At 43.0% G+C, this 24,328-nt stretch overlaps 1 protein-coding gene across 2 annotated transcripts in view; it reads left to right on the plus strand.

The window, feature by feature from the left end:
• The window catches only part of LOC140207009 (NACHT, LRR and PYD domains-containing protein 3-like), a 78,215-nt gene extending 54,591 nt beyond the window's left edge, over positions 1-23,624 (plus strand). Inside the window, exons 5-10 of one of the 2 annotated variants that reach the window (XM_072275329.1) lie at positions 4,570-4,741; positions 4,836-4,901; positions 18,297-20,028; positions 21,809-21,895; positions 22,051-22,218; positions 22,382-23,624. In XM_072275329.1, the coding sequence (XP_072131430.1) occupies positions 4,570-4,741; positions 4,836-4,901; positions 18,297-20,028; positions 21,809-21,895; positions 22,051-22,218; positions 22,382-22,469 (2,313 nt within the window). In that variant the 3' untranslated portion in view covers positions 22,470-23,624. The remainder of the gene's footprint in view (positions 1-4,569; positions 4,742-4,835; positions 4,902-18,296; positions 20,029-21,808; positions 21,896-22,050; positions 22,219-22,381) is intronic. The other variant, XM_072275330.1, reaches the window with a different exon arrangement.
• Positions 23,625-24,328: the final 704 nt, after the last annotated feature.

A 24,328-nucleotide genomic window follows, 5' to 3' on the forward strand; every position in this document is an offset into this window, starting at 1 on the left:
CGCTTATCCAGGACTTCCAGCACACACAGGTCTGCTGCACCTCAGGAGCCTAGGGAAGTGGTTCCTGTTACAATCACGGATTCGGCAGCTGAGCAAATACAGCAATTGTGCTGATGAATATGCATATGTCAGCTAAGTATTATTTCACTGTGACAGTATTTAACTATTATTTTTCTGGAAGCACAGTACGGTTCGCTGCCTGCTTGCATTCAGTCTTGCATGAGAAATCGGGCAGTCGAGTCAACTGTCTATGAAGACGACCGGTTTTCATTGTTTCCTTTTTTATATGTATTTAGCTATTCCTTTTGGCTGCGGTGTTGGCTTCTTTTTCCATTTGAGAGTAATTGTTAACGGCCTGTTTGATGTAACGTTTATTGTTTTCCTTTTCTTCTAACTTTGTTAACATTAAAGCTTGTGAACTATTGACCCGCTTCAATGTCTGTCTCTTCGTATATGGGCGATATCCAAATGAAGTGATATCTGGTCCGAATGTGCGCCTAGGTCCAGGTGGACCACATCCACTTCTGAGCAATCATCAACATTTCCTGGTAACGTCCTCGAAAAACTCTATAAGACACGATCTACCATGCAGGAATCTGACAACTCATGACACCAGAAATCACCAGGTTGCCCTAAAAGGGCAGATAAAGGACAAACCGGAAAAAAAAAAGAAAACTGTTGACTTGCTGAATATCTACCTAAAGATAGACATGAACATGGTATTTCAGGCCACTGTCCATGGACTTCACAAGCACTGAAGGTCATATCCAAGATCTGAACTGTCCAGCCATTTGTGGTATTGGAATATTAAATGATTTACACCCACGACTGATTCTGTTCTCGTTGGGACTCAGTGGATCTGTCTATAATAGACAGGTGTTATCCAAAGCCCGCTGTTCAGTAAAGAGGAGTCGTCTGTAAATATGAAGTTCATCTATAAATTCATCATCTGAATTCTTCAAATTTAGTAGTATGGAAATTACATCTTTAAATCCCTTTCACAACTGCTACTCCTCAGACCTAGTTGTAGTGAAACTGGGATAATTTTCCAATGCAGTGGAACCTCAGGAACTTATGCTGATTCGTTCCATGATTATTGTCCATTATTCCTATTATGCAACATCTTTCCATTTCTCTTTTGATAACCTGTCTTGGAGATCAATCATTCTAACACCAGAATATCACAGCAGTTTTTTGTTCTCAGAACAGTTTCTAAGACCCATTCATTTTTAGTTGCATTATCAATGACCTTCAATCCATCCTAAGATAATATAGTTGAATATGTTTAATTTAGAATTCCCCACTGATCAGTAAGCCCATTGCTGCATTGAGGAAGTGACACAATTTCAGAGCATTAGTGAACAGGCAGTAAAAATCCGAATCCCGAGACAGTCGCCTGGACATTGTGTTGTTTTCACACGTCAATCATAAGACCAGAAGGCATAGAATCATAAATAGGCCATTCGGCCTATCCTCCATTCCATCATTGCTGATTTATTATCTCTCTCATCCCCTGATCCTGCTTTCTCCCGGTAAACGTTGCCAACCTACTAACCTCCACCTTAAATGTACACAATTACTCGATGCCCACAGCTGTCTGAGCAAATAAATGCTACAGATTCTCTACCTCCAGCTAGGGACGTTCCTCCTCATCCATTCTAAATGACCCTCGCTGGCTGTGTCTTCCGGTTCGAGACTCCCCATGACAATAAACGTCCCCATTTTAGTCAACGTTCTCTCCACACCTATTCTATCTGCAACTTTCAACATTCCGTCGGTTTCAATGACATTCACCCTTGTCCTTCTAAACTCTACCGAGTACAGGTGCAGAGTCACCCGCCGCTCCTCATATATTAACCCTTTTATTCCACGGATCATTCTCCTGATTCTCCTCTAGACGTTCTCCAATAGCATCATATCTTTTCACAGATAAGGCTACCAACACTGATCACAATATGAAAGTGACATTCGACCAGTGCCAAAGTATTACAACAGTGGTCTTATATTATAACCCTCCCAAAATAATTGCTAACTTTGTATTTACCGTTCTCAACACCGACTCAATCTGTAGGGTCCCCTGAACTAGGTCTTCCAAGACCCTCTGCAACTCTGAATTCAGAAATTTCTCCCAGATTTGAAAATAGTCTACGTCGTCATTACTTCTACAGAATTGCATGCCCATATACCGTCCTCTAGCTGGCACTGATTTGTCCATTTTTTCAATCTGTCCTTTTGCTTTTATGAACTCCCAACATTCTCAAATGGTTCCTGATCCTGTATTTACCTTCACATTGTCCGCAAACTAGGCCATAAAGCCATCATTCTGTGGACAAAGTCATTGACGTACAATATGAGAAGGAGTGAACCCAGAGCCTACCCCTGCAGAACACAGCTAATCAATGGCATCCAAGAAGAAAAGGCCCTCTTTATTCTCTTCATTCAGCCAAATGTTTAACTGGAAATAAACATGGACTCTCTACCCATGCTGGTATCTTTCCTGTTACACGATTGGTTTTTAATCTTTTTAAGCAGCCTCATGTGCGGTACGTATACGAAGGTCCCATGAAAATCCAGGTAAACAATTTACACCGACTCTCCCATGTTGATCCTGCTTTCTATTCCCTCAAATATTTCCAAAAGATTTGTCAGTCAAGGTTCCCCCTAATAGATTTTGGCCTATTTTGGCATATGTCTCCAAATACCCCGAATCCTTATCGCCAGTAATTGACTGCTAGCATTTTCCTGATCATTGATTAGGTTAATTGCCCATTGTTTCCTTTGTTCTGTCTCCTTCCTTTCTTAAGGTGTGAAGTGACATTTAAAATTTCCAGCCTTCGAGAACGATTCCAAAATCTAGTGATTCTTGAACGATCATTACGACTACCTCCACAATGGTTCTTCATCTACCCCTTTCACAGCCAATATGGTGTCGTCCAGCTGGAACACGTGATACGTCAATCTTTAGTACCTTCTGCTTCCCAAAGACCTTCTGCTTAATAATTGAGAATACATTACTTCTGTGCCCCCCCCCCCCCCCAACATTCACAAATTTCTGGTACATTTCTAATGTCTTCTACAATGAAAACTGATGTAAAATACATGCCGCACTAATATCTTCTGCCAATTCCTTGTCCCCCAAGACTACGACACCATCTACATTTTCCAGCAGTCCGGTATCTACTATACCCTCGGTTTCACTCTTTACATATCTGAAGAACATTTTGAAAAACACCTTTATATTATGAGCAAGCTTACCTTCATATTTCATGTTTTCTCTCGTTGTGACTTTTTTGTTGCCTTCAGTTGATTTATAAAAGCTTCAACGTCCTCCAGCTTTCCACTGCTTTTGCTATATTCGATACCCTTTCCTTTGGTTTTTGCTGGCTTACTCGCCAGCCAGGAGTCCTGGGCTCAGCTGACTCTGGCTGACAGTACCTGATCTGGGCCCTTACCCAGGGTTACAGATCCCACTGCCTTGTGGGAACCTTCGGGAGAAGAGAAGGCTAAGGAGTTAACCCTACACAAATCCGGAGTGGAGCCCCTAAGGTGGTTGGATGACGTATCACGTCACCTCTCGACAGCTCCTGCAGCCAAGCTGATGCCAAATGTACTGCTTCGTATTCCTTTGGACCAGATTCACGAAGCAGAGGGGGATCTTGATGTCTTGGTAGCCCACGATCTCCATATTCATCGCCTAGGTCTTCGCCCGGACTGTTGCTCAAGAACCGGCTTATTCAGCCGCAGCCGACGCTGTTCCACACCCAACCGGGCGCATCCATTGCCTACTTAGACTGACGAGGCCATTATTATTATACTCGCCAGCTATGGATGTTCTTCCTCCCTTTCGAACAAATCTTCATCTTTGGGATGATCTATCCTAAGACTGCAGAAGTGCTCCAAGAAACTAATTTTCCAAAGCTACCTGCAGATTGAAATCCACCATGACTATTTTAACATTGATCTTTTCACATGCATTTTCTATCTCCCGTTGTAATTTGTAATCCACGTCCTTGCTACAGCTTGGAGACCTGTATATAATTTCCATCCTGGTCATTTTACCTTTGTACTTTCTACCTACCCGCAAGGTTTCAAAATCGTCTGATTCGATGTCACCTCTTTCTAAGTTTTTATTCCCAGCAGAGTCAACCTAAACTCACCACCTATCTGCCTAACATTTCGATATAATATGTATCCTTGGTTGTAAGCACACAGCTATCATCTCCTTTCCGCCATGATTCAGTGATGGTCGCCATCGATTTTCCAACCCTTTTGCTCTCCCCTGCCTTGCGTTCTTGTTGTCACATGTTGTTGCTGTAATGTTGCACGTTGAAAGAGCGAGGAAATTAATCACGTTGCACCTACTGCAGAATGTCAGTAAAGCCCCATTCTTACACCGTATTGATTTAGACTTTCCTTCAGTCAATGACAGAATCCACAGATTTACTATCTGAGATGGCTACCCAGTGACTGCACCTGCTCCAAAGCTTCCGGGACAATGAACATGTCCTTTCCTCCACATGCTCCATCTTTTCTGTCTGCTACAATAAATTCATTGCTTCTCTTTTATAGAAAGTCACTGAACTGACAGAGAAGGGAAACCGTCCAGAGAGTTCCACACTCTTCCTCAGTTTGGTGATGGGGAAAGGCTCGCAGACCCGGAGGATGATGTGGGAATCCTTTGTGCAAATGAGGACTGAGTTACCTGAGTTGGACAAAATACTGAAGGAACTACAGGAGCTCGGTATGTTAAAGCCACACACTGGACACAGTCACATTGAAATACACAGTTTTAAGCATGTTAGGTTTCTTTTCATGAAAGCTTTTGATTTAAACAGGCCCTGATCCACAGGACTACACGAGCGTCGCCCGAGGGTTATCTGAGTTACCCACTCGACTGAAAGGTGAGTGATGGAATGCACAGTTCAATCCACATCTCAAGTGTTAGACTGTGACTTAGTAGAACCTGAGAATCAAAATCAATCAGAATCAGATTTAATATCACTAGAATATGTCGTGAAACGTGTTAACATAGCGGCAGCAGTACAATGCAATGCATGGTAATAAAGAAATAATGAGTTACAGTAAATAGCACCACAGTTAAATATATAACTGAATAATTAAATTAAAGATAATGCAACAACAGAAATCTTATAGAAAAGTGAGGTAGTGTGCATGGGTTCAATGTTCATTTAGGAATCGGATGGCTTAGGGGAAGAAGCTGTTTCTGAATCGTTGAGTGTATGCTCCAGGCTTCTGTACCCCTGACGGTAACAATGAGGAAATGGCATGTGCTGAGTAATTGCGGTCTTTCATAATGATCGCCGACTTTCTGAGGCATCGTTCCTTGAAAATATTTGGATAGTACGGCAGCTGGCATGCATGGTGAAGCTGACTGATTATACATCTCTTTATATCTGTAGTTCAACAAAAACAAACTCCTGGAACCCTCTTTTTTATATTTTTGATCATATCCTTCCGGTTCACGTGTATATCTAGGAGCACCTTCAACACGACTATCATAGTTGCCTGAGTAACCATCCAGGCAGTACATTCTATGAACAAAACAAGCTAACAAACAAATACATAAATCAATAAATTCCTGCATGTTCTTTCAATGGACCCATCTCACCTAAACCAAATGCCCTCTGGTATTAGACACATCACTCCTGGAGAAAAAGTAATGGCTCTCTACTCTAACTTTCTCTCTCTCTCAATCTGATACACCTCTATCAGATCTCTCAAAATATCCACAGTAAACAAACCCAGTTTGTTAAACATCTCCTTGTTGCATATGCAGTCGAATCCAGGCAACATACTGGTGAACATTTCCTTCACCCTCTCCAGTTTTCCGACAGTTTGAGATTAAAAGTGAAATCAATACTCCATGTGCAGCCTACGGGCATACGACCTATGAGCAGAATTAGGCCATCCGACTGATCAAATTTGCTCCACAAATCCTTTCAATCCTATTGTTATTCCTTCTCGCAGTAAACCTTGACACTCTTATAGATCATGACCCAATAAATGTCTGCTTTAAATATACCCAGTCACGTCCTCCACAGCCGTATTCGGCAATAATTTCACACAATTACCACTCGCCAGCAAAGAATTTCTCATTAATTCTGATGAGAGCAGGCACAATTCTATTCTAAGGATGTGCCCCCGGTCCAAAATTCCTGGATTATAGGATACATCTTTTATGTCCACTATATATCTGCCTTCCAATATTAGATGGGTTTCAATGGGATATATCCTATTCTCATAAACTCCTGCAGTAAAATTCTCCTTATTGGGTAACACTTCCATTCATGGAATCATTTTCGTGAATCTGCTCTGCAATGCTAGCACATCCATTTTTTTTCAGAGATTGAGTCCAGCCTGCTCAAGGACGCACTCAGACACATCATTGTGATGTCACCGCGGTCACAGGGTATTTCAGGTCCTTCAACATCCGACACACTGGGGCAACCCAGCCATAAGTGATCAAGCCCCAACTTGTGTCTGTCACATCCACAACCATGTCGAGGCTCGCTTTGATGCCGCTGTGCTATCCTGACGACATTCCTCTTCTGGGATCCTGAGATGCCCAAGCGTCTCTAGGCTGTAGTTCCAACATGACCACCAGTCTAGATGACTGACAGCAGCACTATGTCTGGCCTAAACAAGATCGAGCAAATGTGTTCAGGGAATCAGAGCCGTTTCCCTTGGTCGACACTCAAATGCCAGTCCTTTGGTGTTCTCAGAATGTTGGCAGAAGACATAGGTTGGATGTGAGCCTTAACCCTGCCTCAGTAAAAGCTTTGCTGGACGATGGTGTTTCGCCTGGGCGATGACTATGCGCAAGGTGTCTTCACTGTATTCAGCAGCTGATTGGCGGCAACGATACTCGCCCTGCCCCAGGGCTTTTGAGCAGCAGCTGAGGGTGTGCACCTCTTCCCTCAGCAAAGGGAACACGCAGGTGTTCCGGCCTTGGCCCAGCAGTCAAGTTTCGCTGGGCTTGTCAAGACGACATAGACCGACTGGATCAGGAACGTGATACGGTGAGGTTCAGCTCGCAAGATTTCCCACAACAAGATGTTGCACTCCATTACTTTGTCCCATCTTGTCCACGTATGCCGTCAATCTTGCTGGTATGTAGCTCCTCCTCAGCAGTTCGCACTTCTTCCTGGACCAACTGGCGCCTCGCTCTTCCTTGCACTTTATCAAAGCGAATTGTCGGGAAGCAGCCCAAGCCCGCCTGCCCTGCATCCCTCTGAGCTCACCAGCACCCAATGGCGCAGCGTGCTTCAGTTTGTTCAGTCGTATCCTCAGATCAATGCCAGTGTGTGAGACCTTCGGGTACCTGGGCTCGTTGTATTGCACCAATAACACCTCGCTCAGATTGTTCATGGGGAGTTTCAATCTGTTTTGCTTCCCGTAAAAGGCGATACTGGTTAGGTTCCGAAGCAAACATAACCGTCATCCTAGGTACCAGCTGATTTTTTTTCCCCGCTGTTGACAGTGGGCCATCAGAGACTAGCAGAGTCCAGTGAATCTGAGGGAGAATATCATGCTGGTAAATCCAGGCCTTGAATTTGTCTGGCAGCCGTGACTTAGCAACAGCAGTCAACCATTTATGCAGCTCTTCTCCGGCTGCTTTGATGGATGTGGATGCTTGAATGCTGTTTCTTCATTGGATGCTGAAGTTTTTCATTCATTTCTTCAATGAAAAACTTGGACCAGGTTTTTCACTGGCTTCTCATATAGCCTTAGAAATTGGGCGCCTTCCAGGTTAAAGCCGAAATTGTCAACTACCTTTCCTGTATTGAGTAATGAATTTTGATTTCTTAGGATTGAAGGTCATCCTTACCCAAGTGTGAGCTTCTCCAGACCCTGGAGGACCCGTCTGCATCCTGGCACTGACCTTGTTCTTACAGTCAGGTCATCCGTGAATGCACTTTCAGATGATTGACGGACACTAGATGTGACTATGTGGCCTGGGCCTCTGCTCTATACTTCTGCTGAGTTGGGCAACATGGTGGTCGCCAAGGGGAAGAGTATCACAGACATCCTGTTATGACCACCTTCTCAAGACGATGCCAACCAGTTGTGACTGTCCCAAAGCTGACTCATGGACTGCAATTGCTGTAGTAGTCCAGAAAGAGTTCCCTGTCCAAAATAGGACATAGTCGTTCTTGATGGCGACCTTAACCATCTTAGGCGGTATAGAATTACATGCATTTGTAGATACAGTCAGAGGATGGAAAGATCTCCCTTACCTTCTCATACTGCTTTGATCAATTGAGTGATCACGCCTAGATTTTCTAGGCACCAAGAAACCTATGCTAAACCCGCCCTTTTGCAATGTTGTGATTATTCTGGAGATATTCCGTTCGGCGTTGGGCAACAACACTGAAAAATACCTCCCTTCCACATTGAACAGTAAGATGATTCGAAATTGCTTGATGCTCTTGGTGTTCTCCTCCTTGGAAATTGAGTTACCTTCTGCGAATCTCCATTGGTAGGCCGTTCTCAGAATACTACGAATATGATCTGACCAGTGTTTTGTAAAGCTTGAAAATTACATCCTTGTTATTTCATTGTCTTCCCGAAATGAGTAATACAATTACACATACCTTCCTTACCACTGACAAAATCTACAAAGCAACATTTAGGAAATTCTTCATGAGGACCGCAGAGTAATTTTTCAGCTCTGATTTCTGAATTTTGTCCCCATTTAGAAAATGGTCTACCCCTTCATTCCTCTCCCCAATGTGCATAACCATACAATTTGCTAGACTGTATTCCATCTGCCACTCTTGTGTTGCCCACTCTCCGAATCTATCTGAGTACTCCTACAAGCTTTGCCACAAAGGCATCACTTTGGAGGGCAAATTTTCAGCCTAAATTAATTCTTGTGAAGCTGCAACCTAGCTTTTCAACTAAGATCCTGCACTAATAAATACAAGCAAGCAACATGGCTTCCTTGTCACCCTACCAGCCCTTGAATCCATTTTTTGGGGAAATATGAGCTTTGACCTCAAGATCTCTCTGCTCATTAACACCGTTCATGGTCTTGCCTTTAACAGTGCACTGTATGTTCACGTTCTAAGTTTAAATACTTCATATTTGACCAATTTAAACAACATGATTTCTGCAACATATCTGCAACCAATCTACACTGCACTGTTTCCATTAGTAGTCTTCTACACTCTTCACGATATCATCAATCTTTGCAAACTCCAATCAACATTTTATTTCGGGTATTTTATAAACAAAAATAAATCTGGATATGGCAAATCGCAGTGCACAGTGCTGCAGAACAGCACTTGTCAAAGAACTGCAGCCAGACTAAATCTCAATAACATCTGTCTTCTATGGGGAAGACAATTATAATTCCAAAAGGCCAATTCACCACAGTTCACAAGCATGTTAATTTTCTGCAGGATTGTCAAACGCCCAACTTGAAGTTTGGATGACGCTAATTGCCGTGCATAAAGCCTCCCTGCTTACTGCTTGCGCACCTCAAACATTCTCTCTTCTCCAACTCGCATTGAGCAGCAGATGCAAAGGCCTAAATGTATGTACCACAACTATCAATGACAATTGTAAGTCGGTATTTCTAAGACTACCGAATTGTCACCCACTTTGTTAAAATCGGCTCATAATAATAATAAATATAATAATAAGGTAAATCATATCTCTTACCTAAAGATAGTAGTAGTAGTAGCAGCACCTGAAGTAGTCCTTCAAAATATCATCCTATTAATTGTTTACAAACTATATATAAAATTGTAACATCATGTGATTAATTGGGAAATACAGCTTACTTAAATAAACTCAATATACTTGTTGAAGAGATGAAACGATGGCGTAAGCGCATGAAAGGATGTAAAGAGCATCTAGTAATGATCGATTCTGTAACCTATATCAATCCCTATAGAAAAGCAGAACTCTTTCATGTTGTTATATTGTTATCTTGACCACCATAAAGCATTTATTTCTGACCCACATTCATGGTTAAAAGAAGTTATATTATTATAGAATACATACATATAAGCTACACCCACTTCTTATGAACTTCCTACAACATCTGATGAAAAAGTGACGTACTCTAAACACACTATCTATTAACAACAAAAAATACAGCATTATCAAAATAAACAGAGAGAATTCTCAGGGTGATTCTCTAAGCCCACTATGGTCTTTCGCAGCTTGAATCCCACTCTCCAATTTACTGAATCGCATCAGTAAAATACATATATAATCCGTTACCAGTAAAGCTAACTCAAACAATGGAACTATTTTAGAAAGGTATCAACATCAACTTTGGACTAGATAAATGCAGAATATTCAATAGATTCTGAGGCGCCATTAAGGAGGCCACACATGCGAGCAGCTCGGTGGAGGTGATCAAATATTCCGGCTATAGACTGCTACAGTTGCAATATACAGCTAATGTTATGGACAACATAGGAAGTAAAATTGTTTTAAGGTGACTAAAAAATCTATCACTACTGAAAGCCCCAAAATTTCGGATAGCAGTCTCCAATCATAGAAAATAGATGCCATGCTGGATTTAATGTCTGGTTAAGGCTTCAAACTTCCACTACCGACTATTCTGCTGGCAAAACTTCAGTCTCTGATAAAGGAAATCGAAGATCTGAGCAAGATTGCTGTACCAGAGGGACATTCGGGTACGTTGTTGTTGTTGTTTTGGTTACACGGAGACTTGGATTTCCGGCTTGGAATCATCGGTACATTTTGTTGGCTTCACATTCGTCTCAATGAGCCGAACTGCTGAGTATTCAAAAGCAGAGGAGGAGCAGTGCACTTCATTATTAAGTCCCCGTGGTGAACAAACGTGGTGGTTTTATCTCACTCATGCTCACCCGATCTGGAACAGCAAGCGATCAAGCGTCGTCCATATTATCTGTCAGGGTGTTTTCAGCCATCATCTTGGTAGCAGTGTATATCCCACCTCTGGCCCGTGTCAAACTGGCTCTAAATGAGCTGATTTACGTAATCAGCAGGAAGGAAACAGCATACCCTGATGCTTTTCCTATCATTTTGGAGGATTTTAACCAGGCCAACTTCAAAAAGTCTCCAAACAATTATCACCAGCATGTGACCTGTGGAAACAGAGGAGCAAAGACACTGGAACACAGTTATACTACCATCAAGAGCAGTTACTGTGCCATCCTACGCCCACACTTTGGAAAGTCAGAACACCCGGCTGCACTTCTACTCACTGAGTACAGGCAGAGACTGAAGACCACAGCACCAGTAGAGACGGCCAAGTAGATATGGACAAGGGAGGCACAGGAGCGTTTGCTGGACTGTTTTGAGTCGGCGGGCTGGAATCGATTCAGAGATTTATCATTGACTCTATATGAGTACTCCTCAATTGTCACTAACTTCATTAAAACCTGTTTGGTTGTGTGTGTGTGTCTATCAGCACATACTGCAATTGCCCGAATCAAAAGGTATGGATCATACACGAATGAAAAGCCGGAGATAAACCAGGAGATTCGGAGTCTGCTGAGGACTAGATCTGTTGCATTCAGGATTTGCGAATCAGTAGGAGCCAGCTACGACTTACGATTGGCTATCTAAAGAGCAAAATAATAATTATGATTGACGCTGGAGGTGGAAGCGGATGCACGTCAACTCTGGCAGGTTTGCGGTCCATTACTTCCCCCAAAGCAACAGCTAACAACATGAACAACAGTGATGCTTCACTCCCAGACGAGCTCAACGATCTTCATGCATGCTTTGAAAGGGAAAATAGAACTATAGCTACGATAATTTCCTGTAGCATCAGCGACCCTATTATCTGTCTCGGAGGCTGACGTCAGAAAGTCGATCAAGAGGGTGAACCCTCACAAGCTGGCAGGCCAATCACCACAATAGGTCTACAGCTGATGTGATTTAATTGTCTCCTCTTGCTGCCCTGGGTCCCCTGATAATGCTAATACTTTTGTCAAACTGCTGTTTAAAACAATCATTCCTACAGGTGCATTCAAAAGCTCTAAAACATGAACTTCAGTATCTCCCACTGCAACTGGATGAACAACCTCCTCACTGGAAGACCACAGTCTGTGTGGATTGGAAAAAAAAGTCTGCACTTCGCTGTCAGTCAAAACTGGAGCACTTCAAAGACGTCTGCTTAGCCCACTGCACTTCTCCCTCTCCGAGCCTAAAGCGGTGTGGGTAGGCGAACCTCAAATATCATCTCTAAACTATTACTGGCAGAATTTGAGATAGTGACGATGATGCGTACAGGAAAGAAAGATATGAGCAGTGTCACAGCAGCAACCTTGAACATAACGTCAGTAAGGTCAAATAATTCTTTGTGGACTTCAGAAAGGATAAGACGAAGGAATACGCAATCGTCCTTCTAGATAAATCGAAAGTAGAAAGTCTGAACAACTTTAAGTTCCTGTGAGTCAGCTTCTGTGGGGATCTATCCTGGGCCCAGCATATCTAAATCTTACAAAGAAGGCATGACAGTGGCGGTTTTTCATTGGGAATTGGTGAGTTCTGGGGTGTCACCAAAGACACTAGAACATTTTTCTAAATGTACTGTGGAGAACATTCTAACTTGCTGCATCACCATCTGGTATTGGGAACTTGAGGGTGTGACTGCACAGGAACAAAATTGTTAACACAGACAGCTCCATCATGGGGATACACCTCCCCAGCATCCAGAACATCTTCAAGGAGCGATGCAAAAATCCATATCCACCAGAAAGTGTTCCCATCACTGAGGACATACCCTATTCTCAATGGTACCATCAGGGAGAAGGTACAGGATCTTGAAGGCACACATTACACGATTCAAGAACAGATTCCTATCCTGTGCCATCAGATTTCTGAAAGGGCATTGAGCCGATCAACACAGCCTCGCTTCTTTTATTTCTCTTTTTGCACTGCATATTAATTTAACTTTATATATTCTTACCATAATTTTACCATAGTTTTACTGTTATGTATTGCAATTTACAGCTGCTTCAGAACAATAAGTTTCACGAAGGAAACCCTTTCTGATGGAACCCTGACAAATGATTATCAGCTCATAACTCTGCTGCACCAGAGATCCCAACACACTAGACCGCTGTTAGACTACGATAAGGAAAGCCCATCGTTCCTCCCGAGACCACATTTTAGCAAGTCGGCTCACTTGGTTGTACACCTGCTACCTGCAAAACTCTAGAGATCAAGACAACTCAAGAGGCGGTCGGTGATGGGAGAGAAACGGTTACAGGATTGTCTTGAGTCAGTGAACATGGCCATTTTCAGGAGCTCATCTGATTACATGAACAACTACATTAGGGCCGTTAGGTAGACTTTATTGAAACAGTTACGGATGAATGTGCCCCCACGAAATTGTTCAGGGATTCCCCCAATCAGAAGCCCTGAATGAAAAATGAGATCCGAAATCCGCTTGAAGCCAGATCAGAGGCATTCAAGCCTAGAGATCAAAAATGCCACAAAGGTACAGGTATGATCTCCGGAATGCCATTTCTCGTGCGCAGTCAAGATTCCTGACTAGACTGGAATGAAAGAGCTTTGCTCGACATCTGTGGAAGGGTTTCAATGGCATAACCCACCTAGAAAGTTAAATCTTGCAACATAGTGGTCAGCAGAGCTTCGTTTTGAAGCCTTTCATGTTCGCCTTAATCACCAAAACAGTGAAAAACCATCGCGCACACCAATGTCTACTGAAGGTCCTTTGGTCTCGATATCTGAAGATGACGTGCGGGCTGCCTTCAAGAGAGTGAATCCAAGTAAAGCATCCGGTACGGACGGAATACCTTGTTGAGTGCTGAAGACCTGTACTGACCAACTGGCTGGTGTATTCACCAATATCTTCAACCTCTGGCTGCAGAAGTGTATTGTACCCCCCTGCTTCAAGCACGCTGATGCCGAAGAACGTGGTAGCTTGTCCAAATGACTACTGTCGAGTGGTGGTTACATCCACAGTGATGATGTGCTTTGAAAGACTGATGTTGAAGTATATCAGCTCCTAGCTAAGTGGTGACTTGCATACGCTTTAATTCACCTGTTGAAGCAACAGGTCTACAGCAGATACCTTCTCGTTTGTTCTTCACACAACCCTGGAATATTTGGTCAGAAAGAAATGCATACATCAGAATGTTCTTTATCGATTACAACTCGGCATTTAACACTATCATCTCCCCTAAACCTCTCAGTAAGCTCCAAGACCTGGGCCTCAATACCCCCTTATGTAACTGGATCCTGGACTTCCTCACTTGTAGACTCCAGTCAATGCTGATTAGCAAACACATCTCCACCACAATCTCTATCAGCACAGGAGCACTGCAGAGAAGTGTACTTAGCTCCCTGCTCTATTCGCATTGCTCCTATGTCTCTGTGTTCTGGGCTGTATCAAAGATGAATCACCATACTGGTGGGAGATTGAAAATTTGGCTGAGTTATTTTTTAATAACAACTATCTCTCAATAATACCGATAATATCTGTCAATAATACCAAGGAATTGATTGCAGACCCCATCAGAGGGAACCGGAGTCCTATGAGGCAGTAATCGCCTGTGGCTCAGAGGTGGAGACAGTCAGTAACTTTAAATTCCTGGGTGTCTCTACCTCAGAGGACCTGTCCTGGACACATCATATAAATATATTTCCAAAGAAAGCGCAACTGTGCGTGCGCTTCTTCAGGAGTATATGGAGATTCAGCATGTCATCGAATACCTTGGCAAACTTCTATCTTTCTTTTTCAATCTTTTTATTAGTTTCATAATAAACATACCATAATATTGATACAAAGTTATTGGGAATACATTGTTGCGGTTAACATAGTTAAATAGCCCAGTTGACACATGAGTGTTAAATCTCCCATCGTACAGGATACAGATGAGCAACATAAAACAAAAAAAAGTCTTAAAAAAAATCATGAAAAAAAACTAAATAAATAAATAAATAATATATCCCCCCCAAAAAAACTAACCTAAACAGTGTTAAACAACTAAACTAAGAAAAAAAAGACGGGGCTGTTATGAAACATCATTAAAAAAAAAGTAACCATTAGTGTCGTCGACTCCGTTCCTCTCAACATATATTACAAAAAAATGTCAAATTACATCATATGAAACTGTCGAATAAATGGCCTCCAAGTTTTTTTTCAAATTTAATAGAGGGATCATAAACAACACTTCTAATTTTTTTTTCCAAATTTAAACACAACATAGTTTGAGAGAACCAATGAAATGTGGTGGGAGGATTAATCTCTTTCCAGTTCAGCAAAATGGATCTTTGAGCCATTAATGTAAGAAATGCAATCATCCGACGAGCTGAAGAGGTTAAATTACTTGATTCTATTATTGGTAACCCAAAAATGACAGTAATAGGGTGAGGTTGTAAATCAATATTCAGAACAGTTGAGATAGTATCAAAATTATCTTTCAATATTTTTTCAACAAAGGACATGACCAAAACTTATGAGTTAGAGAAGCTATCTCGGAGTGACATCCATTGCATGTAGGATTTATATGAGAATAATAACAAGATAATTTATCCTTAGACATATGAGCCCTACTACTACTTTAAACTGTATCAATGCATGTTTAGCACATATAGAGAATGAATTAACTGATTGAAGAATTTTTTTCCCATTTTTCAAACTTCCATCGATGAGTGATTGAAACTGTATTGACTGGCTGCATTACGGTAATCTGTTCTTACCGTAATTTACAGTATTATTATTATGTACTACAAAATGCCGCTACTGCAGACCAAATACACTCTGTCTGACAGAACCCCTGCCCAATTATCCCCTGTGTGATTGAATGAAATATATCTCGAAATGGGTTAAATTGTGGGCAATGTGAAATTTTATGCTCCTTCAGCAGTAAAGCCAGAGAAATTAATTCAAGTATTAGAAATGTTTTCATAAGGTATAGACATGAACATTAAACATAAACAAAGGTTCAAAAGAGCTTGTGCAACAGAAAACAGAGCAGGATGATAACCCGTGGATGAATGTGAAATATATGGGTACATGAGTTATGAACAAGCACAAAAAATATATCAGAGGTGATGAAGGGAAAACATTCGAGAGAATACAACAAAAGCAATATATATTCTCGCCATACCCATATCAGATTAGATTAGTTTATGAGGACACACAGTCCTCTTTTACTGTCATTTAGTAATGCATGCATTAAGAAATGATAGAATATTTCCTCTGGTGAGATATCACAAAAACCCAGGAGAGACCAAGACTGAAAAATTAACAAAACGACATAATTATAACATATAGTTACAACAGTGCAACAATACCATAACTTGATGAAGAATAGTCCATGGCACAGTAAAAAAAAAAGTTCAAAGTTTCTCGGAAGTCCCACATCTCACACAGACAGGAGAAGGAAGAAAACTCTCCCTGCCATGCCCGACCACAGCCCAACTCTGAGTCGTCCAAAAACTTGGAGCTCTGAACAGCCCTCCGACACCGAGTACCGAGCACCATCTCTATCCGAACGCTTCAACCTCAGCCTCAGAAGTTTATTAACTTATACTTCTGGCATAAAAGCTTGTTTGGAAACTGATAAGGAAATTTACAAAGAAAAAAATAAGAACTGAAATGACAAACTATAAAATACTATGTACACTTGAACGCACTTAGATTAACACTCCCAAGGACAGAAAGAGAAAGTGGAATAACAGACATAAAACTTACACAAGTGCCAGATAAAACTTCTGAGGATATAATTTCATCAGCGAAAACAGGATTCGGCACTCCATACAAGTGTATGCAATTCTGATATTAACACAATAAACATAGCAGATATAAATCTATGAGTAAAAAAGATCAGAAATGCGCTGAACGAGAAGACAAAATTGAAGTACTCTGGAACACCAACAGGATATACATTGTCCCAATAGTAATATCTTCCACTGGCATCATGCCAAAGTGACTGCACAGTACGATTCAAGAATTAGGCCTATAAAACAATATTTATGCACGTCACAAAAAAAAAGTCCGGAAGTTCCGAGCAATTGAGAAATGAGTATTCATGTCCATGTTTGTACCTCAGGGTGAAGCAGCTGGAGCTGAGAAAAAATAAAAATAATACTATTTTATTTCTGGCGCACATTTCATACAGACGATATTGTTCAAACTACATCTCATTTGGATAGACTGCAAACTAGAAAATGAAAGACAAAACCATGTTAGCTTTAAGCAAGGTTCAATTAAAAAGATTCTGAGCTGTCGTTTTAAAGCGACAATTGAGTCTGTATTGCTTATACAGTACTTTCAAACCTCTTAGGTGTGTGTGTGTACCTTCGCATAAGACTCGTGTACTGTACTGTAACTTTAGGTTTTGAATTTTACCGTTTCAGGGCGTTGATCAGAAAAAAGCGGACCTGCTATTTATATTTTGGATTTATACTATATTGTCAACGCTGTTTCCCTGAACTTTTCTGCTCTGTGTTTCCTTGTACAATCTCAATGTATTGATGTAATGGAGTGATTGATATGGATAGCAGACAAAAATTATTTTCATTGTACCTTGGTACATGTGACAATAATAAATAAATTTACCGACTTACTGTCAATAATATAATACCCCACAACCCCTTTGCTCGACTAATCAGTATCAGTTGCCAAGACTTTACCACTCTCTCCCACAAACACACATCACTGAGACGTGTGTGGACTCTCCTAGTCATGACAATACCCTTTCATCTTTCCATCCTTCCTCCATCCCTGCAACTAAATTCTACCAATTATCTGACTTGTCCTTCCCATGTGTTATCGATAGAAACCTCCGTAAATCTCTCCACAGATGCTGCCCTTTTTGACTACTTCATACATATTCTGCTCCTGTTTTCATGCACTGAGCTGTGGACATCTGTGAATCCCAACTGTGCAGCTTTGCCAAAATACACGGAGTCTTGCTCTCAATCTTTCCACACCAGATCAAAAATAACATAAATCTATTAATGATGCAAGCAGTGCTTACAAAATGGTGACATGTTGTTGAAAAGGGAAACGTCCACAGCAGTGCAGGCGGGATTGCAATGGGATATCAGGGGGATGTTCACCTTCACAACGAATTAGTAGAAGACTATGAGGAATCGATATTTGCTGGGACATCCATCGCAGTTGTTTCAGGTGTCCCTGAAAATGTTATTTTCTGACCTAATATCCGTGGAAACATTGAATTAATTCATGTAATCTCAAACACAGAATGTTGAAATGCAGTTAGAAAGTTCTTTGCCAGAGTAGCCATTTAACATTTTGACTATGTCCTCTGTTCCCATGGAAGATGTTCAACAGAAACACAAAGAGACTCTGCGGGTGCAGACTGAAACATTCAGAGTGAACGCGATCCTGACGAGGGAGAAGATTTTCCAGCTGGTTGATCAATACGCTGAGCTCACGGTCATTTCCAGTGTTCGAGATCGGAGACTGGTAGACAATGAACTGCTGGCAAGAGGTAGAGATCAGGAGGAGTGGAGGGGGAAACATGTCCACAGAGAGATGGAAAAGATCCGGACTGATCAGTTATTCCAAAGCAGCTTTTCCCGGAGTAAATCCATATCTGGGTGTTCAACAGCGGTGGCCGGAGTTGCAGGAATCGGGAAAACAACAATGGTACAAAAGCTTGTCTATGACTGGGCCACAGGGAAAATATACCACAAATTCCAATTTGTCTTCAGTTTCAAATTCCGGGATTTAAACTCAATTAACTGCAGAATAAACCTGAGGGAATTGATTCTGCATCAGTATCCTTACTTTGGAAAGATCCTGAGAGAGGTCTTGAAAAATCCAAAGGGACTGCTGTTTATATTCGATGGTTTGGATGAATTCAAACACAGGATCGACTTCACTGACAGTCGAAGATACACTGAACCTCAGCACCAGTGCCCAGATCCCGAGTGGCGATGTGAAGTGTCTGACATTGTGTACAGTTTAATCCAGCACAAGCTGCTCCCAGGGTGTTCAGTGCTGGTGACCACCCGACCCACTGCGTTAGATTTATTGGAAAAGGCAGGGATCGGTATCTGGGCTGAAATCAAGGGATTTGTTGGTGAGGAAAGAAACAGATATTTCATGCGGCATTTTGAAGATCAGACGGTGGCAGCAGCTGTTTTCAAACACGTGGAGGAGAACGAGATCCTGTACACCATGAGCTACAGCCCCTCCTGCTGCGGTATCCTCGCTCTAGCACTGGGGCCCTTCTTCACAGAACGAGACATGGATCCGCACCAAGCTCCCAAGACCATTACCCAGCTGTATTGCTACTATATTTACAACATTCTGAAAAAGTACAGTGGTGAGATTGAAAACGCCCGTGATGTGTTGCTTAGAGTCGGTCAGTTGGCATTCACAGGAGTGTCCAGGAGGAAGACTGTGTTTATAGATGAAGATTTGATAACTAACAATCTGCTGCCTTCCCAATTCCTCTCTGGACTTCTAATGGAGCTTTTTGAGAGACAGGATTCTGCCGGGAGCGTGGTGTACACATTCCAACACATCGGCATCCAAGAGTTTATAGCTGCACTCGCAAAATTCCTGAATCCGTATCCCGGGGATATTCTGAAATTCCTCACGAAAGCCCACAACTCAACATATGGGCGATTTGAGGTGTTTCTTCGTTTTGCTGCTGGTCTCTCCGCCCCAATGACAGCTCACAGCCTGGTGGAGTTTCTGGGTCCATTTTCTCAGCAAACAACCAGCCGGGTGATTGACTGGGTGAAGGAAGAGGTTAAAAGCCAGAGTGGAAACACAGAGAGTGAAGCTGGTAAAAGGAGCCTCCTGACAACATTGCACTACCTGTTTGAGTCTCAGAATCGTAGACTGACTCGATCCACACTGAGATCTGTGCAAAAGTTTTCATTCAGTGAAATGCGTCTGACCCCGATTGACTGTGCAGTCCTGTCTCATCTCATTGGTATGTGTGGTGCAATAAAATACCTCGACCTCACTCGCTGCCAAATTCAGAGTGATGGAATTCAGCGTCTGGGACCTGGGCTGCACAAATGCAGGAAGTTGAGGTAACTTAATTTATGAGTCATTCTGAACAGTGTAACTGTTCCATTGTGTTGATTCAATGTAAAGGAATATGGGTAAAACTATAGTAAAACAAATTGTGAAGAATTGTGACAAATGGCCCAGGATCGTTCAGTAATTCTCCCGATGAGTGGGTTCTGTGGTTTCTTGTGATTGGTTGTTGGAGAATTCATCTGATCAGCGAAAAACGGCCGTTGGTTTCATGGTAGTAAATCACAGGAATAGTCATGTTTCTCGCTGCCTGTGACACATCAATTGACAACGTTCCTTCTCACTGTTACTCACACCCAGACCCACACTGACTGCAACAGCTTGTTCGGAGCTTCTTGCCTTCATTGTGAAGGGGAGCAAGATACTTCCCCAGTGAGAAAGAGAGATATACCTCTGTGAGAGAGACCTCTATCTTCCCCATCAGAACTGCCTGTAAGAAACACTCTTCCCCATCGACCTTCCTTCTGGGGGATCTCTCTTTACCATCCCACCTTCTATCGGGTCTCTCTTTCCCTTCCCCATCCTAGTGTGGGGTCTTGTTTACTCATCCCACTTCCTTCTGTGGGAGCTCTCCTCCCTATCGTCCTCCTCCTGTTAGGCCATTCTTCCCAGTCTTCCTATCTCGGATTGGATCTCCCTTCCCATCCCTAATGCTCCTGTAATGATCACTATTCATGGTCCATCTTCCTACTGTGTGGATCTATCTTCCCAATCCTCCTCCCTCTTGTGAGGTGCCTCTTCCCCATTTTCTTCCTCGTAAAAGAAGTCTGTTTCATAACCCCCTTCCTCCTGTTAGACTTTTTATTATCCCCCTCGCTCCGGTTAGATCTCTCTTCCTCACCCCCTTCTTTCTGTGGGATCTCTCTTCCCCATCCCCTTATGCATCATCCTCTTCTCCATGCTGCCTTCTTCTAGCGATCTGTCATACCCATCAACATTCTCCTGTCGAATTACATCGCCATGATTATGTGGGATCCCTCTTCCCCATCCCCCTTTTTCTGTGGGATCTCCCCACCTAACTTCTTGTGTGAGCTCTCTTCCCCATCTACCTTCCTTCTGTGGAATCTCACTTCTCCATCCCTCTTCCTCCTGTGTGATCTCTCAACCCAATCCCTATTCCTTTGGGATCTCTCTTTCCCATCCCCTTCCTCCTGTGCGACCTCTCATCCCCACTGCTCCTTTCCTCCTGTGGGGTCTCTTATCCCCATTCCCCTTGCACCTGCCGGATCTCTTTCTCATGCCCTCTTCCTCATGTGCAATCTCTGTTCCCATTCCTCCTTCTCCTTGGAAACCCCCTTTCCTATCCTGTTTTGTCCCGTGGGTTCTCTGTTCCACATCCATCGTTCTGCTGTCGGATCTCTCTGCCCCATTCTCCTTCATCATGTTGGATCTTCATCCCCATCACTTCCCTCCTGTGTGGATCTCCCTTCTTATTTAGTATCTTCTGTTAGGGTTCTCTTTCTCCATTACCCATGCACATTGTCTCACCTTTCACCCCTGATCCTCTGACCCTCTCAGTTGAGGGGAATAGGGAAGAGAATTCCCACAGGGTGAAGGGGAAATGCGGTAGACAGATCTGATATTGGGAATTGGGGTATTTACAGGTTTACACATATTAATGATCTGGAGATGGTCAGTCAGGAACATTGACGGTGAGGGAATTGACCAGTGATTTTCTGAGGGGTTTGGTGTTTCCTGAAGTGGCCGAGTGTTGAAATCCTCTTACACCCACGTTTCAATCACTTACTTCATCGACTTCTCTGATCATATTAGACTTGGGGAGAATACTCTGGGAGATCCAGGAGTGAAACTGCTGTCTGCAGCTCTGACCAACCGGGTGTGTAAAATACAGAAGTTGTGGTGAGTACCAAACTGTGGGAGATCGTGTTTCCAGTCATCATGTGTCAGTCACTGAACATGAATGTGATCAGTAATTATGTTACTGACAAACAATAGGTACTTTTGCCGTCTCTTGTCTTTCTGTGTCCTTCACCATCATTCTGTCTCATCTCCAGGCTGTACAATGTCGGTCTCAGAGATTCCGGTGCCGAAGAACTCGTCTCCGCTCTCAGTACAATCCAATCACTGAATGCACTGAACTTGAGCTTCAACTGGCTCACAGACCAATCTGTCCCCGCTCTCCGCCGTCTCGTACTGAACCTCCTGAGACTGGTGTGGATAGGGTGAGTGTTTCTGTTAATGCTCAATGTGATAAAATATCAGCAAAGCCGTGTGGTTTCTTCCGATATTTTTCTGTGACTGTTGCTAAAGAATTAACCCAGTTCCCCATTACTGACACTCTTGTGTAACCTGTTTATTCCCTCTTTATTCTTCAATCTGTTTCAGGCTTTGGAGAAATCAGTTCAGTGAGACCGGGAAGAAGGAACTGATGTCTCTGCAGGATTCCAGACCCGGACTGGCAGTGATGCTGTGAAAACTGAATGTGTCAACATCACCACTCGCGGAATGGGGACATTTTGGCTGATCTCATACTCCCCCAGCCATTTAACAGCCATCCATTTATTTAATGACGACCCTCCAGACTTAACTCATTAGATGCCGTCTCTTCTTTTCTTTGGAAGGGGGTGGGGCCTGTGGTTGTTGGATAATTACACAAACGGGAAGAGCCCAGGTAGGAGCTCAGCCTGGTCCACCAGTGTGCCGGGCTGGAAATATCCTGCAGAGAATTAGTTTGCTCACTTTGCTAAAGACAGTATATTCTGTAGTCTTTTACACTGAGAGGCCGAGAGATAATGTTGCAGCTATCTGAGACCCTGGTCAGACCCCACTTGGAGTACTGTGCTCAGTTCTGGTCGCCTCACTACAGGAAGGATGGGGAAGCCATAGAAAGGATGCAGAGGAGATTTACAAGGATGTTACCTGGATTGGGGAGCATGCCTTATGAGAATAGATTGAGTGAACTCGACCTTTTCTCCTTGGAGCGATGGAGGATGAGAGGTGACCTGATAGAGGTGTATAAGATGATGAGGGGCATTGATCGTGTGGATAGTCAGAGGCTTTTTTTTTCCCAGGGCTGAAATGGTTGCCACAAGGAGACACAAGTTTAAGGTGCTGGGGAGTAGGTACAGAGGAGATGTCAGGGGTAAGTTTTTTACACACAGAGTGGTGAGTGCTTGGAATGGGCTGCAGGCAACTGTGGTGGAGGCGGATACGATAGGGCCTTTTAAGAGACTTTTAGATAGGGACATGGAGCTTAGTAAAATAGAGGTCCATAAGTAAGCCTAGTAATTTCTAAGGTAGGGACATGTTCCGCACAACTCTGTGGTCCGAATTGTGCTGTAGATTTTCTGTGCTTCTATGCTTCTACGTTCATTTACAATGATGATAAATTGACAAAAGCCTCGGTGACCCTGGATCTGCAGTGTCCTCGGAGACTGCACTCAAGTGAGATTTTGTGGCCATCATTTCCCTGATGCAGAGTGATGGTGGTCGTTATCGCCTCTCAGTTAATTGTATGTGCCTGTGAGTGAATCGGGAGCAGATTATTTATTTTCGCACGTTAGCAGGTCACATGTTGTTGAGTTTACATTTGTCATGATGAAATCAATAAACTGCTGTAACATCCTTTCTTCACTTTGAATCTGAATCCTATTGGAGGAGAAACAGTGATCTGAAGTTACTGCTGACCCGCTCACCCTAATACAACAGTGGTCCAGAGATCCTTACACTGGCGTGGCAGCGTTTCACTCCAAACTGAGGGTGATCAGTCAAAACTCGTCCCCCTCTTAACCCACACTCTCTCGTGCCTCTTCCTCACTCAGTCTCCTCGATCAACCAACACCTCCTCCCCATTCTGTCCTTACCCAAATCCTCGCGTTCCCCTCACTCACCCCACCTCTGCTCCCTCCCACACGTCACCCCCTCCCTCCTCATTCTGGCATCCGCGCACTCTTCTCGCTCACCGCTCCGGGTTTGCCACATTCTACCATACAAATGGACCCTTGCACTCCTTGCCCTCACCTCCAGCTCTCTCATGGCTTCACCGAGCGCCGTATTGACCCCGCTACGCTCGCAGTCTCCTTGTACCTGTCCCTGACATCTAACCTCCATGCACATTCTCTGACTTCTGTCCTCCCGCCCCCCCCACTACTCGCTTCCAGACCCTAAACCCTTCCCGATCCTTTATTCATTCTGCTCCACAGATCTCGCAATGGTTTTCAATCTTTTCCCATTCCCCCAGCACCACCACCCAGTTCGCTTCGCTTCTCTTCTCCTTCGTAATTGCAATTACACTCACTTCGTCGCATGGCACTCTAGACCTTCTGACATTCC

This window comes from Mobula birostris, chromosome 13 (assembly GCF_030028105.1).
Source record: "Mobula birostris isolate sMobBir1 chromosome 13, sMobBir1.hap1, whole genome shotgun sequence".
In the NCBI taxonomy this organism is placed as follows: Eukaryota; Metazoa; Chordata; class Chondrichthyes; order Myliobatiformes; family Myliobatidae; genus Mobula; species Mobula birostris.